Source organism: Chiloscyllium punctatum, chromosome 17 (assembly GCF_047496795.1).
Source record: "Chiloscyllium punctatum isolate Juve2018m chromosome 17, sChiPun1.3, whole genome shotgun sequence".
Lineage (NCBI taxonomy): Eukaryota > Metazoa > Chordata > Chondrichthyes > Orectolobiformes > Hemiscylliidae > Chiloscyllium > Chiloscyllium punctatum.
The window spans coordinates 75,399,829-75,417,869 of record NC_092755.1 but is presented as its reverse complement, the minus strand read 5'-3'; the positions used below and the strand labels follow the sequence as shown (position 1 = coordinate 75,417,869).

Sequence of the window (18,041 nt, the reverse complement as noted above, 5' to 3'; positions counted from 1 at the left end):
CAGCACCATGGGAGGACCAATGGGAGCTGGAAAAATACACCCTAAAATCCTGTTGTTCAAATCGCTTGCTGAGAGGCCAATTTAGCACAAATCACACTGTTTGATGAGAGATATCTGATATCTGTCAAAAAATACTAAATATGGAAGGCAGCAGGGCAGCACTTAATCATATAAAATTACTCAGCACAGCATTAACTTGCTTGGAGTTTCATTTTGAAATATATTCACATGTTTTCCTTTACTCCCCTCTCTCCCTCTCCATGAGACACTGCCTTTTTGCATGGAGCCAGCTCCACTGGATAGCCATCAGAAATTGGAATTTGGGTTGGATTTCCTCTCTCGGACATAGACAGACTTTGCATCTTGTAGCATCTTCCATGGTGCCCTTAGGTCTTAAAGGGCTTGACAACAAATACTTCGGGAATTATAGTCACAGCTGTATTGTGGGAAAAGCACCAACTCAGCAATATGATAATGACCAGATATTTTGCCTTTTATTTAATATCACTCAAGGATTAAGTATAACCAGGACACTAGGATAGCTCTCCTGTCCTTCCTTGAAATAATATGGAATCTTTCACATGAACCTGAGAGGGTAGCTGAGGCTTCTCCCTAAACAGAGTCAATTCTAGTTTCTCTACTGTACCCAGTAAACACAACATTAAGTTGGGTTAAAATTCTAGGAGTTGGTCTTTTAACTATTAGTAACTTTTCAGTTTTGTATTTTCTTTTCATGCATGCTAGCCACCACTTTTTCCATAAAGGGCTCATTGATTGGCATTTCATTCCAGGCTTGATCACATAGAAGATGCTATGCATATTTATAAAATAAATGTTTAGTTAGAACTCTTCAATCCACCCAGTTTCACCATCCAAAGTAAGTATTATTGCATTTACACATACTTAAGTACACTGCATTAAATCAATGAAAAATCACAGTGATAAATAACAGCTACCAAAAGCAGTGCGAATCTCCAAGGATGGATTTCTGTACTGGAGAAAATCATGGGCAGAGCAAAAGAAAGGTGGAGTTTGATGGGGGTTTTGGAGCTTCTGTACTGGTGAAGGCGGTCGGAAACTTTGTTTTCAAACTTAATCCAGAACAGATCGTAAGGACATACAGGTGCTCACTGTATAACCACTTATGTGTTTGTTCTGGGTAGAAAAGTGAAACTAAAATAAGATCTATCCATCATTCTCTTTCACCTGCTGACATGGGAAATTCACAATTCAACCTATTCGTTACCTGCTAAAGGGCAGCCATAGACAGGCAGAGGACATCGTGGAACTTTCCCTAATTGATGAAACAAGTACTGTGAAGTGGAGTGGACCGACTCATGCATGTGTGGTGTGGCAACATTGTACATTTTCAGGAAAGAACAGGAATGCGAATAGGAATGTGTTATCATTAGGGAATTTTAGAGAGTCCACATGAACCAAGTCATTAGAACTGGTCATTACACAAATGGAAAAACAGGACATCCGAATTGGCCCAGTCAGCTCCTGGATTCGGTTCCAAGTCAATTCTCGTTACTCTATATTTAGTAACTAGGAGTAGTCTTGAAATTTTAACTCACTTATTTGCATACATCTGCTTTTGGATTGAGCTTACCTTTTTTTTCTATTTTCTTCATGTCTCTCAACTTCTCCACATTGAATGGATCACTTAACCACAGCTGCATACGGACAAATGGCTCCCTCCCCTTCAGGCTAAGCTTATGCCAAGGTTTAGGCCGAGAAAGTAAATCTGAGACAGAGCCTTGGGTCAGTCCTAAAATGCTCTCTCCAAAGAGTCTTTGACCTTTCAGAAAAACACACAGGACAACTTCAAATAACATTTCTAAAGAGAACTAAAGTTCAGTCAAATACTATACAATAACAGTTACTCATTACAGGCATAGTACATATAAAAAATCAGCACAATACACACTTACAAATACTATTTCCCAATGACATTGTATCCTCCAATTTAAAGTGAACAAGAGAATCCACTGGATTATACACACAATCTTCAGTTCTTGGAGAGAAATGTTCTGAGGCCAAAAGACCATTTCGAGGGCATTTTGTGTTGTTAGAGAGTTTCCCTGAACTGTCAAAAAATGATTACCTTCCTTTCTAATTATTTTCTATTAAAACATTAAAAATGCTACAAAACCTATTATCGTCCAAAGAATGTGATATGGAAATAGTCACTACACTGCTTTATAACACAAGGGGCAGCATCATCAATAAAATGAGACATGTGTAATAATTGCCCACTAATGGCAAGTCAGAGGTTATGCTGTTACAAGGATGGTATGTGTGTACATGCATGTGCACTCATACAAGTACTTTTCTCCACTAGTGTGAAGAGATCCCCTCTAAGAAATAGCAGAACCTGTTTCTTATTGGCCTCTGGAAAACAAATAAAACCGCTTACCCTAACAGATGCAGGTGGACAAATAAATACCACAGTCACATAAATAAAGTTCTGCATGCAATACTGAGGAGCTCTTTAATGCTCATCTGGTTATGGTATAGACTTTTTTAGCCAGCATCAAGAAGTAAATAACATTAAGAAAAGGATAGAATTAATTTACATTTTCACCCTCAATATGTGGCATATCACTTGGTATATTAAGCAACTCTGATTTAATCATGCTTTAGTTCAGGTCTATTATGAAACACTCCCTTTCCAATATGACAATATCATAAATAAATGCAATTGCTGTAAGAATTTACACATAGCATAATACACAAAGTTTAAATACTACTAAAATTCAAAAACAGAATGGTTTTATTTGGAAAACGTGTAACATAAGCATTTATTTCATTAAACAGGCAAAACCTGGAGCTCACATTTTACCTTGTTTATACAAAAAAAGTTGATGTTCCTTAAAAAAAAGGCTGCCTTTCCTGTTAACTCAGTCAGTTCTTTTCCCGCACTGTTCAGGAGTTCAGGTGGGGACTGAGGTTACAAACAGCAACCACTGATAGGCTCTGCAATTGTCCACATTTGCTGTCCACCATAAATGTGCCTAGAAGCCACAGGTAATGGCCCTTCAAATAATAGGTTTATTCTTACACTTTTAGCCAATTCATTATTCCTATTTGCAACAGTAAGCACTCAGTTTAATGAGGAGCCTATTAAAAGGATTAAGAAGTATTTTAAGTACGTTGTAAAACTTGATTTAATCATTTTGGGCTCAACACCTGCACCAGCTGAGGTTACTGTGAAGGTCCCATCTTCTCAATCCCACCCCTTGCTTGAGGCATGGTGAACGTTAGGTTAAACCACTAATTTTCTCTCTCAAACGAGACAGCACCTCAATGGTGCTCTGTGGCTATGGCAATTTTACCTTTCTAGACTGACCATTATTCACTCATTGCAACTTCACAATTGGTGAAATTCAAGCCTTTCCAATTCGGATGTATTCGACTTGTTCACTTGTTGTCTTCTGCAAGCCAAATGTTCGGCCAAATATAGGTGTAACAATACAATGTGTGTATGTATAAAGGCGTAGTTCCATGCATGATATGCATTATGTTTGAACAACTTCCACGGGGAGGTTTTTTAAATTATAGGGATATTGACAAAAGTGCAAAAATGAATGTGTGGCTGCGAGTAAATATGACTCTCGAGGAAATGTGGGCTATTCACAAGACTTTTATTATACACACATTTAGAGATGTTAATATTGTTCATTATCTTTCCTCCAACATGACTTAAATTAATTTTCAAATGAAGATTATACCTGCAAGAACAGAAGCTACACACTATTTTGACAATAGAAAATGTTCTGAAATTTTTAAAAAATGTTGTTATTGAATTAGATTCTGTCGATAAACAATTATACTGGAAAAGTAATCATACAAAGGTTCTTCCTGCTATAAAAGGTAATGGGGAAAAAGTTACAATCTCTACAATTGTCTGAATTATTAAAGGAGGAGTGGTCTAATCTATTCCCAAGCCAAAGGCAAAGAGCTATTCATAAAAAAAAAAACAAAGTAAACAAAGATCAGATACAAACAATAACACAAATTGCTGGAGAAACTAAGCAGGTTTGGCAGGATCTGTACAGAGAAAACAGTTAGTTATTTTGAGTCCTGTGAACCTTCTTCAGAATTGGCTCTGAAAATAGAACATAGAACAATACAGCGCAGAACAGGCCCTTCGGCCCTCAATGTTGCGCCGACCTGTGAACTGTTCTCAGCGCATCCCCCTACACTATCCCAAAATCATCCATGTGCTTATCTAAGGATTGTTTAAATCTCCCTAATGTGGCTGAGTTGACCACATTAGCAGGTAGGGCATTCTGAAGAAAGGTCATGGACTTAAAACATTAACCCTGCTTTCTCTTCAACGAGCTATTCAGTTAATTCCATTCACAACTCTATCTACATATATCTACAAATTCTTCTCCTTAGATTATTTATAATTGTTGGAGGCCATTACTGAATCTGTATCCACCACCTTACCTGACAGAATATTTCAAATCCTAACATCTTATTGAGTAAAACATTTTCCTCTGGGTCTTCTCCAGCACCACACTCTCAACTCTAATCTTCATCATCTTTGGAAAGGCGAATGGGTCTGGGTGGGATGCTCTTCGGAAGGTTGGTGTGGACTCAGTGGGTCAAATGACCTGCTTCCAAACTGTAGAGATTCTATGACTATAACACCATCGACTCATAATTATAATCCTCATCACCAGAAATACTCTCGTAACCCACTTTGTGTCCTTTCTAAAGCAGAGTGCCAAAATAGATGCAATACTCCTACTGGGAGCATCTGAGAAATTGTACCTCTGACAGTGCACTACCTCCTCAGTAGTGAACTGAAGAGTCAAATTTGATTATGGCTGAAATCTCCAAAGTGAAACTTGGAGCTGTGATTTTCTAACTCATACACTTTAAGGTTACTGGTGAGTCAAGGCCAGTAACCGTGACTGATTTCATTTCCAAGGTGCATCCTCAGACTGAACCATGTGTTTTAGCATGAAAAGGTTGTGCTGTGGATTTGATCATTTTGCACTAAATTTCTGAATTCAATTTATGAACACAAATAATTTAGACACAATAAGAACTTCCTATTTTGCAGCTTCCCGAACACCAACCCATCAAATTTCTTATTAATTCCGAAATTTTTCCCGCTGAACCTCCACTTTACTTACATAATAAATTTACAAGGGAATTTTAGGTTTGACAATATAAATGATTTGCCATACTCTGTATGCTATAAAAATGCCATTTTTACATACAAGCTATATTGAATATATGTTATTGGAAAATATGCAATACCTAAGTTGTTGTCCGTCAATACTTCCTTAACCTTCTTGGTGATGGCATAAGTGTCCAACTCAGAGGACATAGCTACCATTTCCTGTATGCCCGTGGGTGATTGGCCGTTGGACAGACTCTTACCACTCAGTGAGTGAGAAGCTGATTGGCTTTCAGGTTGCTGGTTCTCTTTCGTGCTTTCCAGAGCTGCACACACCGGTTCCTGCTGGCTCTTCTCACAGTCAGTGGGGCTGGGTGGAGGGGACGGTGAATACCTGGCCTGAACTGCATTATTTGCTGCTTCAGTCAAATCAGAGAAAATTAAAATTTACTAAATATCATACATAAATACACCTTTACAAGAAATAAGATGGACGTTTATAATCAACTATAAGCTTGTCCTCAAAAATAATGTGTGTCACTGATGTTCTGTCCAAAAAGTTATTTGATGCAAATATAGCTCTGTCTATTTGTGCACGTTTGTGTGGGGGTGGGGAGAGAGAGATGGAAGGGTGGTGGTGGCGGCAGGGTGGAGGCTGTTAACGCGAGGGAGTGAGGTCCTAGGCCTTGGCAATTCTCCTGCTTCTGGGCTCTTTATGCCTCCCCTCCTCCTTACCCTTGCCAGCTTCTGTAAAAAACTTTCACAATGTGCTTTCAGTCAAACAGATGAGAGTAGGGCAGTGCAGAAGGTGGTCATTCTGCCCATCTGTTTTGCACCAGTTTTTTCTAAGAGAAACCCATCAAGTCCTGCCACTTTCCTCCCCATTTTTTTTTCCCTTTTCTCTTCCTCAGTATTTATCCCATTTTTCTTTCAAACACTAATTTGAAACTGTATCCAGCACAATTTCAGGGAAGGAGAGCATTCCTAATGTAAACCACTCTGTGTAAACATTTTGTTCTTTTGCAAGTCAATTTACGACGTTAAATCTGGCCATCTGATTACTGATCTTTGGAAACTTTTAAAAATTTATTCTATCTAAACTCATCAACATTTTAAACCCTTCAAGCTTCTTGGCTCAGAGGAGAACAAACTCTCTGTAATCCCTCACCCCTGAATGACTATAGCAAACCTAGTCTGAAATCACTACAGAACTTTCATATTCTTCTGGTGTCCATTCTTTAGCCTCCTCCAGAGGTCCCTAGCATCATGCCAGTTTCCAGCCAATCTGATTAACTCTACATAATATAAAGAATTGCTGAAGGTAATGGATACTGCAAAGGTGACGGGCTGTGACGACATTCTAGCAATAATACTGAAGGCTTGTACTCCAGAACACGCTGATCCCCAAGTCAAGCTGTTCCAGTACAGCTACCACATTGGCATCTATCTGACAATGTGGAAAATTGGCCATGTATGTCCTCTACACAAAAAGCAATACAAATCCAACTGGCCAATTACTGTCTCATCAGCCTACTCTCGATCATTAGTAAAGTGATGGTAAGTGTCATCAATAGCACTTGCTTAGCAATGATTTGCTCACTTACTCTGAGTTTGGGCTCCATCAGGGTCACTCAGCTCATGACCACATTCCAGCCTTAGTTCAAACATAAGCATGACAGCAGAATTCCAGAGGTGAAGTGAGAGTGACTGCCCTTGATATCGAGGCCACTTTTGACCAAGTGTGGTCAGCATGAATTGGTTGGACTGAATGGTCTGTTTCTGTGCTGTTTGACTCTATGACTCAGTGTCGCTTAAGGTCCTCCTAAAATCCAAATGACATTGAGAGTGGCCCTACACCAAAAGGAGTGCAGCAGTTTAAGAAGGCTGCTCATCACCCCCTTCTTAAGGGCAATGCGGAGAGACAGCCAGCAATATCCCCATTTGATGAAGTAAAAGGAATTGGAAACCCATTGTCATAATGGGTTGAACTTTTCTATATGGATTCAAGAAAACTTATTTGCTTTTGCTCTATGCCTTTATTTTATAAAAGTTAATGAAAACTAGTTTCAATTTGATACATTTTACTAATGCAGCTTTGTCCAACTGTATTGTTCATATTATCTAAACAGCTCCATGTCTTTGAATCTGGCCCAACATCAAAATACATATTTTTGGAGGGCTCTTCATAAGATTTTGTTGAAAGCTACGTGTTGATTTTCAGAGACTACTTTTTCATTCTCAGCAATTCGTGAATTAGGTGATGCAGTCATGTAGTGACAATACATTTTGTATGTTTGTTCACCTGTGCAGATTCTGCACTCACTCAGAAGTACAATTAGAAGAATTTGTTAAAATTCTCAAACATCAGATCTCCATTTAACTTAAAACTACAACACATTTGAAAGTATTAATTCATTTGACTCCACAGTATTCCAATTGACACAAAATAACTGGCATTCGTTAGCAACAAAAGTTTCTTTTACAAATTTACTGGCTGACCCTTCTATATGTACTTGGAAAGGCAAGGACTGATTTAGGGATAGTCAACATGGCTTTGTGCATGGGAAATCATGTCTCACAAACTTGATTGAGTTTTTTGAAGAAGTAACAAAGAGGTTTGATGAGGGCAGAGTGGTAGATGTGATCTATATGGACTTCAGTAAAGCGTTCGACAAGGTTCCCTATGTGAGACTGATTAGCAAGGTTAGATCTCACAGAATACAGGGAGAACTAGCCATTTGGATACAGAACTGGCTCAAAGGTAGAAGACAGAGGATGGTGGTGGAGGGTTGTTTTTCAGACTGGAGGTCTGTGACCAGTGGAGTGCCACAAGGATCAGTGCTGGGTCCTCTATTTTTTGTCATTTACATAACTGATTTGGATGTGTGCATAAGAGGTACAGTTAGTAAGTTTGCAGGTGACAACAAAATTGGAGGTGTAGTGGACAGCCAAGAGGGTTACCTCAGATTACAACTGGATCTTGACCAGATGGGCCAATGGGCTGAGAAGTGGCAGATGGAGTTTGATTTAGATAAATGCGAGGTGCTGTATTTTGGGAAAGCAAATCTTAGCATGACTTATACACTTAATGGTAAGATCCTAGGGAGTGTTGCTGAACAAAGAGACCTTGGAGTGCAGGTTCATAGCTCCTTGAAAGTGGAGTCGCAGGTAGATAGGATAGTGAAGAAGGCATTTGGTATGCTTTCCTTTATTGGTCAGAGTATTGAGTGCAGGAGTTGGGAGGTCATGTTGCTGCTGTACAGGACATTGGTCAGGCCACTGTGTCATTCTGGTCTCCTTCCTATCGGAAAGATGTTGTGAAACTTGAAAGAGGTCAGAAAAAATTTACAAGGATGTTGCCTGGGTTGGAGGATTTGAGCTAGAGAGAGAGGCTGAACAGGCTGGTGCTGTTTTCCCTGGAGTGTCGGAAGCTGAGGGGTGACCTTATAGAGGTTTACAAAATTATGAGGGGCATGGATAGGGTAAATAGGCAAAGTCTTTTCCCTGGAGCAGGGGAGTCCAGAACTAGAGGGCATAGATTTAGGGTGAGAGGGGAAAGATAAAAAAAGAGACCTAAGGGGCAACATTTTCACACAGAGGGTGGTACATGTATGGAATGAGCTGCCATGGGAAGTGGTGGAGGCTGGTACAATTGCAACATTTAAGAGGCATCTGGATGGGTATATGAATAGGAAGGGTTTGGAGGGATATGGGCCGTGTGCTGGCAGGTGGGACTAGATTGGGTTGGGATATCTTGTCGGCATGGACAGGTTGGACCAAAGGGTCTGTTTTCATGCTGTACACCTCTATGACTCTATGAACTCACCTGCTGCAGACTACTGAGGTCACACCTAATGGATTCCCATTGCTTATACACAAAGCTGGTACATTTTAACCAGGCAGTAAATACTAATTTTACTCCACCTCAGGTTTAAATCTAATAATTGACACATTGCATATTAGAATAGCATCCACTACATATTTGCTACCTAGTGGATATTGAATATATTTTTAGTCTTAATTTAGAGATTCCACACTCATTTACAAGGAATTCATCACTGCAGCAATTTCAAGATTTCCTGGCTCCCAGTTAAGTGTTCTTTTGTTGAGGGGTTTAAACTGGTCTCTCTCTTTGCAGCCTCCTTCTCCTACACCTGCACCTTGTAGCCTCATTCTGCAACATTTGCATTCTTCTTCTTCCCACTCCCAGACTTACAGCACCCTCTCCCCCATTTTCAGCCTTCCCCTCCATTATCCCCTCAACTTGCAGTCTCTTCCGTCTGATCCCCTTGCACCTATTCCATCAAGGAAGAACTAGAAACTAAGTACCATGCTTTTCAATTTCTAATCAAAAGATGTTTGATCCGAAGATTGTTGAAACATGTGAATTTGAGTCATACAGTCATCGAGTCATAGAGCTGTACGGCACAGAAACAGACCCTTCGGTCCAACTCGTCCATGCCGACCAGATATCCTAACCTAATCTAGTTCCATTTACCAGCATTTAGCCCATATCCCTTCCTATTCATATACCCATCCAGATATGTTTTAAATGTTGTATTTGTACCAGCCTTCACCACATCCTCTGGCAGCTCATTCTAGACACGCACCATCCGCTGCGTGAAAAAGTTACCCATTAGGTTCCTTTTAAATCTTTCCCCTTTTACCTTAAACCTATGCCCTCTAGTTTTGCCCTGGGGCCAAGACCTTGGCTATTTACCCTATCCATGCTCCTCATGATTTTATAACCTTTTATATAGTCACCCCTCAGCCTCTGACACTCCAGGGAGAACAGCCCCAACCTATTCAACCTCTCCCTTTAGCTCAAACCCTCCAACCCTGGCAACATCCTTGCAAATCTGTTCTGAACACTTTCAAGTTTCACTACATCCTTCTGATAGCAGGGATACATGTCACTTTTTGATACAAATCTTAGGTGATACCTTGCATCTCTATGCACTTATCTGATCTTGTGCCAATGCATGTGTGTTCTAATTGAGGTTGCATGCTAAATAGCTAACTTTAATGTTGGAGAATCGTGAAGGACATGTTCATCAGGTCTTGCCTTTCTGCCTCTGCCACCATTCATATTGATATGAATCAATTATGTTTCATGGTTAATGTTGAAATGTAAACTAGATCTGAAAATGGTTTTCCTGTTCAAGTCATTTTGGAATCCTGACTGGGAAGCAATAAAGGATTGTGCAACCAAGAAAAGGACGGTTTGTTGGAAATGCTGTATCAGATTTCTTGCAGTGGAATTTACTGTTAATCTTTACTTCATCAGAAAAATCAAAATGTCAATTAAACTCCTCAGGACATGAATGATTGATTACGTACATTTTCGCTACTGTACAAGCTGGTACATTGCATTCTGGAATGGTAAACAACAATTTTTATCACAAACTTGGGGGGTAAATTTTCTACTCTGTCACACTGACTCAATGAGAATGTAGCAGCGTAGGACATCCAAAATTCAGCTTACAAGGGAGGGGTGAGGGTAGGGTGGGGGGGGGGGGGGGGGGGGGGGGGGGGGGGGGTCATGCTTTGTCACACCATTTGCAAGGGCTGACACCCAAAAGGTTCCATTTTAAAGCTGTGGGGAATCAAGGAAAACCAATTAAACCACTGAAAGAGAAACAACTGATACTTCATGAAAACCAGAAGTGTCAAGTTAGAATTAGGGAGAGAACATATCTAGGATATGTGGACTAAAGATCAAGTGACTGTACATTTATGGTTTCTATGTATATTGCAAATAAAATAAATGGAAATGGTCTCTTACCTTGTATAGGTTGGGGAGGGTGGGTACTCTGGCCTAACTTATCAATGAGCCACAGCTGCATGCGGATAAAAGGCTCGCGACCTTTCTGAGTTAACTTACTCCATGGCTTAGGTCGAGAAAGCATATCACTCACACTCCCCTGGGATAGACCCAGCACCTGACAGAGGCAACAATGAGAAGAAACCCAATTATTTTTCAATCTTCCATTCTGTCCTGCAAAGAACAAATCTACTCTATCGACATGGTAACATGTTGCACAGGACTAATTACTAATTATTTTGTAGGACAGTAGCATCACCACTACTCTGTCAATGTTACTGCCAAAATGCAGCATACAAATGGATTTTATTAATACTCATCATACTATAGATGTTATAGGAAATCCACTTATGGATGTATAGCTTCTGACAAATGAACTTCCTTCATAATTTTGCAACAAGTGCATTTGCTTTATATTACACTAAAGACAAATTACTAAAAGTAGTGAATTTGGACAAGTTTATTAGTTGATGCTTCAAGGCAACCAGTGAGAAGCAGAAGCATTAAAAAACTCTTTCACACCTCAGTAGAATTCAATGTGGTGCAGCATTGGAACAATGTTTTTTTTTCTTTTGGTAGCTGTAAAGGCCTCATACATTGATTAGAAACTGCAACTTCTGAAAATCAGAGAAATCTACACATTGAAAGCCAATTTAATCAACCTGAATTTTTTCAAAGTAATTAATGAGATTCAACCATAATCCAGAGTATGTTAATCAAGTCACTGGTGAAGCAAAAGCACTGATAATCTAACTAATCCAATCCTCTCGATATCTGTCATATTCAGGTGCAGCTCTTGCTTATTTTAATTAGAAGTGGACTTAATTTTTGCCACTGTCCTTCTCACATTTGTCTTGGGTCTGGACAATAGATAGCCCTAGCCCACAAAATGTTCCTGAAAGTATCACAGTGGGAGCTGGAAGAACAGCTTCACCTCTGGAAGTCACTTCCAGAAGCTGGGGCTGTGTTCTTCACCTTCCCACTATTTGCTTTTCTCTGCTCAAAAGCCCAAAAGCAGAACCTCCAACGTTCCCTCTTTTAAACTCTGAGGATCCACGTTGTCAAGTCCAAAAGATTTGTCATCGCTTTGTGTCCATCAGCAGTGCACAAGTGGAACTGCAGATGACAAGGCTGCGTGGAATCTGATACTGTTGGAGGTTACTGGAAGGCAAACACGCAGGACATGACTTGTCTTCCCAAGATGAAAGTCTCTCATGCTTCCAGCTGCTTCCTTCAGCTTCGTTTTGATTTCACTTTGCAACCATACCCAGGCTTGAGGAACAGCATGCACACATAATCAAACACTAAACAAATGAACACGACACCTTTTCTCCTTTGTAGAATTAAAGGACCAAATTTCAACCTGAACCAACTTAAACACTGTACATATAATATATCATTTTTTACTAAGTCGAGAATAGTATTTGAGATGTGAAAATTGTTTTTGGGCCTGACGTTGTGGTTCCATGTGATCAGCTTCATGAGGTGGACAATCAATTTGGCAGTCACTCATTAGAAAAGGAAAATATCCTGGTTTGCTTGCTGCATTCTTTCTTGTGTTGTTATTTAACAGATAAGCATTGGTATTAAACAACTGTTTGATTTCTCCTTATAGAGATGATAGAGAGTTTGTAGTCATGATTTAGTCATTTGATGTGAATCCAGTCTCCAAATCCAAATCATGGTTCCTTGCACTTGTTCACTTGTTGAAGTAAGCTTTTGTCTACCTGTTGAAGATGCCGGTGTTGGACTGGGGTGTACGAAGTTAAAAATCACACAACACCAGGTTATAGTCCAACAGGTTTAATTGGAAGCACTAGCTTTCGGAGCACTGCTCCTTCAACCACCTGATGAAGGAGCAGTGCTTTGAAAGCCAGTGCTTCCAATTAAACCTGTTGGACTATAACCTGGTGTTGTGTGATTTTTAACTTTGTTTACCTTGTTACTGCATTATTTCTTCACACATATTGTCTAGCAGTGATGGCTTAACAGTCAGTGGCAATCAAATGTTATGGCCGATCATAAGTTTGACTGGTGTCTTTCTAGTTAAGAGTAGGATCTGAATTTTCTCTCAGGCAATAATAGCGCTCAGCTTGTCCTAGATCCCCCTGCGGAATTGCTTGATGCCACCATTTGACTGCGGGTGGTATCACAATGCCAGATTGTAGCGAATTCTGGAGCTTGCTAGGAACTCTGAACAGACTGGAAACAAACAGCAGTCGATTGCCTGTAATGATAGCCTCAGGCAGACCCTAGCTTGTAAACGACAAGACAACAATGTCAATGACTGTGGTGGAATCTGTTTAGTGATTTACTATCATTTGCAATATTCACCATGAACAAGCAAAAAAAAATGTGGATTGCTAGGGGGCTCTTGCACTTCTCCAGAATCATCAAATCATCTACTTGGGAGTTGTTGCCATGGTTTTGTTGGCTATGGACACTGTTGTAGAGATGCAGGACATGGGATAAGAATCTCACTGAGTATAAATGCAACACAATTCCAAATTAACTTTCCCATGAGTGATATATTGCTGGCCACTGTTTGATTGAATCATCATAGCAACACCTGGATGCATCTCATCAGCAAGATGCAAAACACTTTGCTGTAGAGTTTTACTGAAAACCTTTCATGTTCTATATGCAATATAGTTGTCATCAAACAATACAAGCCCTTGCATGATCTGTATTACTGGACCAGCTCTTTCTTCATTTTGCAGGGCCATTTGATTTTTAGGTTCTGGATTACTTTCTGCACTACATTCTATGTTGCTGATTCTGCCTTCAACCTTTCTTAAGTAATGAGAATCATGGCTGCATGTGAAATCACTGCAATGTTGCCTGTTGCTTCACCATTGCTAATACTGCCTGTGACAGCAATGAGGCGAGGCATATCAGCTAGTCAGTTAAAAGAAACTTGAGATATTCATCCTCTAACTTGTACTGATGAAGATGATCTGCCCATTTGAAAATACGTTGAAGTTAATGATTGGATCCTGATGAAACTAACAGTTCTTGATAATTGGAATGGAGAGTGACTGTTTATAATAGAGATCTATAATGTTCACAAAATGTAAATATAGGCTGATGCTTCCTGCAGTTCACAAGAGTATTTAAGTCAGTTTCCAACAATTGCCATGATGTCAAGCAATTGGTCTTTTGCTTTTTTTAATGTATGCAAGACTACAGCTCTAACTGCACTTCCTGCTGCAGCTGTAGTGACATACATTTCACATGTGGTTGAAACATGTGAGGACAAGCAGAGATTGTGTATTTGTGTCTAACACATTCAATATTATTTGTTGTGTGACCACTGAGTTGAGCAATTCCTGCTGATAACAACTGATCATGTTCTGCTTCCTCCCCTCCACGGACAGTATTGTCAAAGAGGCTGAACATGTCCTCAATGTCTGACGCGATGTATGCTTGAATGTAGCTCACTGGGCACTCTGTGGCTTTGAAACACACCTTCATCAGTAACAAAAGATGTATGATATCAGGTTCACTTCACTCCCATTATCTGAAAATAACTTGGTCATGTGTTGAGCTTTGTGGAGTAATGAAATGATTCTGATGCATTGAATGAAGGAGATATCTGTCTGAAATTATTGTCTTGTTGACCAGCTTCATATCCATTCACAGTTGAACTTTGCCATTTTCCACCATTGAACGATTAGGCTTGATATCCACACTGGGGCACTGATACTGTCCACTTCAAGAGATTTTTGTGGCTGTGACTCTTTGGTATTGTCTACAAATGCAACTGGGGAATTAATGTGTCATTGCAGGGAGCATGACATTACTCCTTAATTTCCCAAAATCTGATAAATAAAGAACATTCTTGCGTCTTGTCTGTGTCACTGACTACAGTAGCGTGCATGTACTTGTGGGTGTTTGTGTTTTGGGGCCATATATACATGTGTGTCTGTGCACATGCGTGTTTGGCATGTATTTTGGAGTGTATATGTGGGCATGTGTTCAGTGTGTATTTTGGAGTGAATATGGGTGTGCGTGTTCAGTGTGTTTTGGAGTGTGTATGTGTGTACATGTTTAGTGTGTGTTTTGGGATGTGTATACGTGGGCGATTCTGGCTGTGTATGTGTGTGTGTTTTGGGGTGTGTGCGGGTTTGGTGTATGGTTTGGGGTGTGTGCGTGTGTGTGCATGCTCGGTGTGCTTTGGGGTGTATGTGCATGCGTGTTCAACGTGTGTTTTGGGGTGTGCATGTTCAGTGTGCGTTTTAGGTGTGTGTGCATGTTCAATGTGTGTTTTAGGGATGTGTGTGCATGTCCAGTGTGTGTTTTGGGGTGTGCGGGTGTTCAGTGTGTATTTTAGGGTGTGCGTGTGTGCATGTTCAGTGTGTGTTTTGGGTGTGTACGTGTCGGCAATTTTGGGCGTGTTTTGGGATGTGTATGTGTGGGCGATTCTGGGTGTGTGTGCGCGCATGTGTTTTGGGGTGTGTGGGTGCGGCGTGTTCAGTGTGTGTTTTGGGGTGTGCACGGGTTTGGTGTATGTTTTGGGGTGTGTGCATGTGCTCTGTGTGTGTGTATTCATTGTGCGTTTTGGGTGAGGTGTGTGCATGTCCAGTGCGTGTTTTGGGGTGTACAGGTGTTCGGTGTGTGTTTTAGGGTGTATGTGTGTCTGTGTGTGCATGTTCAGTGTGTGTTTTGGGATTTGTATGTGTGGGTGATTCTGGATGTGTGCGCGCATGTGTTTTGGGATGTGTGCATGTTCAGTGTGTGTTTTGGGGTGTGTGGGGTTTGGTGTATGTTTTGGGGTGTGTGCATGTGCTGTGTGTGTGTGTGTTCAATGTGCGTTTTGGATGGGGTGTGTGTGCGTGTTCGGTATGTTTTGGGGGTGTGTACGTGCATACATGTTCAGTGTGTGTTTTGGAGTGTGTATGTGTGGATGATTCTGGGTGTGTGTGTGTGCATGTTCAGTGTGTGTTTTGGGGTGTGCGCGGGTTTGGTGTATGTTTTGGGATGTGCATGTGCTGTGTGTGTGTTCGATGTGTGTTTTGGGAGGGGTGTGTGTGTGTTTGGTGTGTTTAGGGGTACGTACGTGCATGCGCGTTCAGTGTGCGTTTTGGGGTATCAGGGTGTTCGGTGTGCTTTAGGGTGGGTGGGTGTGTGTGCTTGTGTGTGTTTTGGGGTGTGCATGTGCATGCATGTCCAGGCATATGCAGGCATGCACATGTACAGAGTGTGTTTTAGGGGAGGGGTGTATGCGCGTGTGTGTTTTGAGGTGTGCGGGTATGTACATGTTCAGTGTCTGTTTTGAGGTATGTATGTGTGTGTTCAATGTGTGTTTTGGCATGTGCGGGTGTGCATGTTTGATCTGTTTTGGGAGGGTGTATGTACGTGTTCAGTGTGTGCTTTGGGGGGTGTATGTGCGTGCGTGTTCAGTGTGTGTTTTGACATGTGTGGGTGTGCACGTTTGGTGTGTGCTTTGGGGTGGGTGTATGTGCGTGTTCGATATGTGTTTTGGGGAGTGTATGTGTATGCGTGTTCAGTGTATGTTTTGACGTGCTGGTGTGCACATGTTTGGTGTGTGTTTTGGGGGGTGTAGGTGCGTGTTCAATGTGTGTTTATGGGGGTGTAAGTGCGTGTGTATTCAGTGTGTGTTCTAAGGTGTGTGGGTGTGCACATGTTCGGTGTGTGTTTTGAGGTGTGTATGTGCGTGTTTGGTGTGTGCTTTGGGGGGTGTATGTGCGTGCTCGGTGTGTGTTTTAGGGTGTGTGTGTGTGGGTGTTCAGTGTGTTTTGGGGTATGGGGGTGTGCACATGTTCAATGTGTGTTTTGGGGTGTGTGGGTGCTTGGGGAGTGTTTTGAGGTGGGTGTCCGTGTGTGTTCATGTAATCAAAAAGGCACACCTCGATATGGCTTCTGCCTTTTGCTACACAGAGCATGAGGCTGTCCATGTTGTCGTGCACTGGAACTATAAACATTCCCAAAGCTAGAAATAATGATGTCATCACAAACCTGAAAAAGGTCTGCTGCAGGAATGAGAAAAAATTATGAAGCATGATGATGGGAGCATTTACTGCCCATGAGCTTTCCCTCACCCCCAGGAAGAGGTTCCTTCACATGTCGAATCGATGATGTCCTCTTCTTCAACAACCTGCACACCAACTTTGCAAAGTGCTTGCATTTAAAAACAAGTTACACTTTCTCCTTTAAACTACACACAGTGTCAGGAAACAATGGATACCTCCACAATATTTGAAGGCATCTAACCATGATGAGCTCGAAGGCAGAATATACATCATCCGGTCATCACACTTTGTCCCAAAGTGTTTTTTGACAGCACTCATTCCTGTCCAATGTAGACGTGTCTGATGTGAGTTGCTCAAATGTACACTGGCTTTCTGCTCTGATACATTTTAATAGCAGGTCTTGAATACTGAAATCTGTCGATCCCCTGGTCACTCTCCTGGTGAAAGAAGAAGTTCTAGGGCCAGGAAATGGAAATTAATCGTGAAATTTGAAACCAATTGTTTTGTTTTACAGCTCAGAGGTAGGCAGAGATGATACCATTTTCTACATCCAAACTGGAGTTGTATTCATTGTGTTCTTTAAATGTTTCCATTCTCATGCTTCCATCGACTGCTTTCATCTTAAGTTTCTGTTTTATGCTGTAGCCATACCCAGGCTTGACAAATAGCAGCAGGTCAGGCAGCATCCAAGGAGCAGGAGAATCGACGTTTCGGGCATGAGCCCTTCTTCAGGAATCTTCAGGCCCTAGAACTTCCTGAAGAAGGGCTCATGCCCGAAACGTCGATTCTCCTGCTGCTTGGATGCTGCCTGACCTGCTGCACTTTTCCAGCAAGACATTTTCAGCTCTGATCTCCAGCATCTGCAGTCCTCACTTTCTCCTTGACAAATAGCACACATAGGATAGTTAACATATATATATATGTTAACTATCCTCTGTGTGGATATATATATATATAAAATCAAACACAAACAATTGAACACGAGACTGCCATCTCTAGTAACAGTTCATGGGTACGTGTACGTCCAAGGTAAATCTCACTGTGTCCCTTCCATGATTTATCGCAATGTACAAGTTGCCAAAGA

The 18,041-nt window shown here is 41.0% G+C and overlaps 1 protein-coding gene across 19 annotated transcripts in view; it reads right to left on the bottom strand.

Moving 5' to 3' along the window:
* The window catches only part of cux2b (cut-like homeobox 2b), a 329,671-nt gene that overhangs the window by 22,363 nt on the left and 289,267 nt on the right, over positions 1-18,041 (bottom strand). For 17 of the 19 annotated variants that reach the window (XM_072587530.1, XM_072587518.1, XM_072587516.1 and 14 more), the window contains 3 exons: positions 10,926-11,082; positions 5,281-5,559; positions 1,613-1,801 (listed from right to left, as the gene is read on the bottom strand). In XM_072587530.1, the coding sequence (XP_072443631.1) occupies positions 1,613-1,801; positions 5,281-5,559; positions 10,926-11,082 (625 nt within the window). The remainder of the gene's footprint in view (positions 1-1,612; positions 1,802-5,280; positions 5,560-10,925; positions 11,083-18,041) is intronic. The other 2 variants (XM_072587517.1, XM_072587535.1) reach the window with 1 other exon arrangement.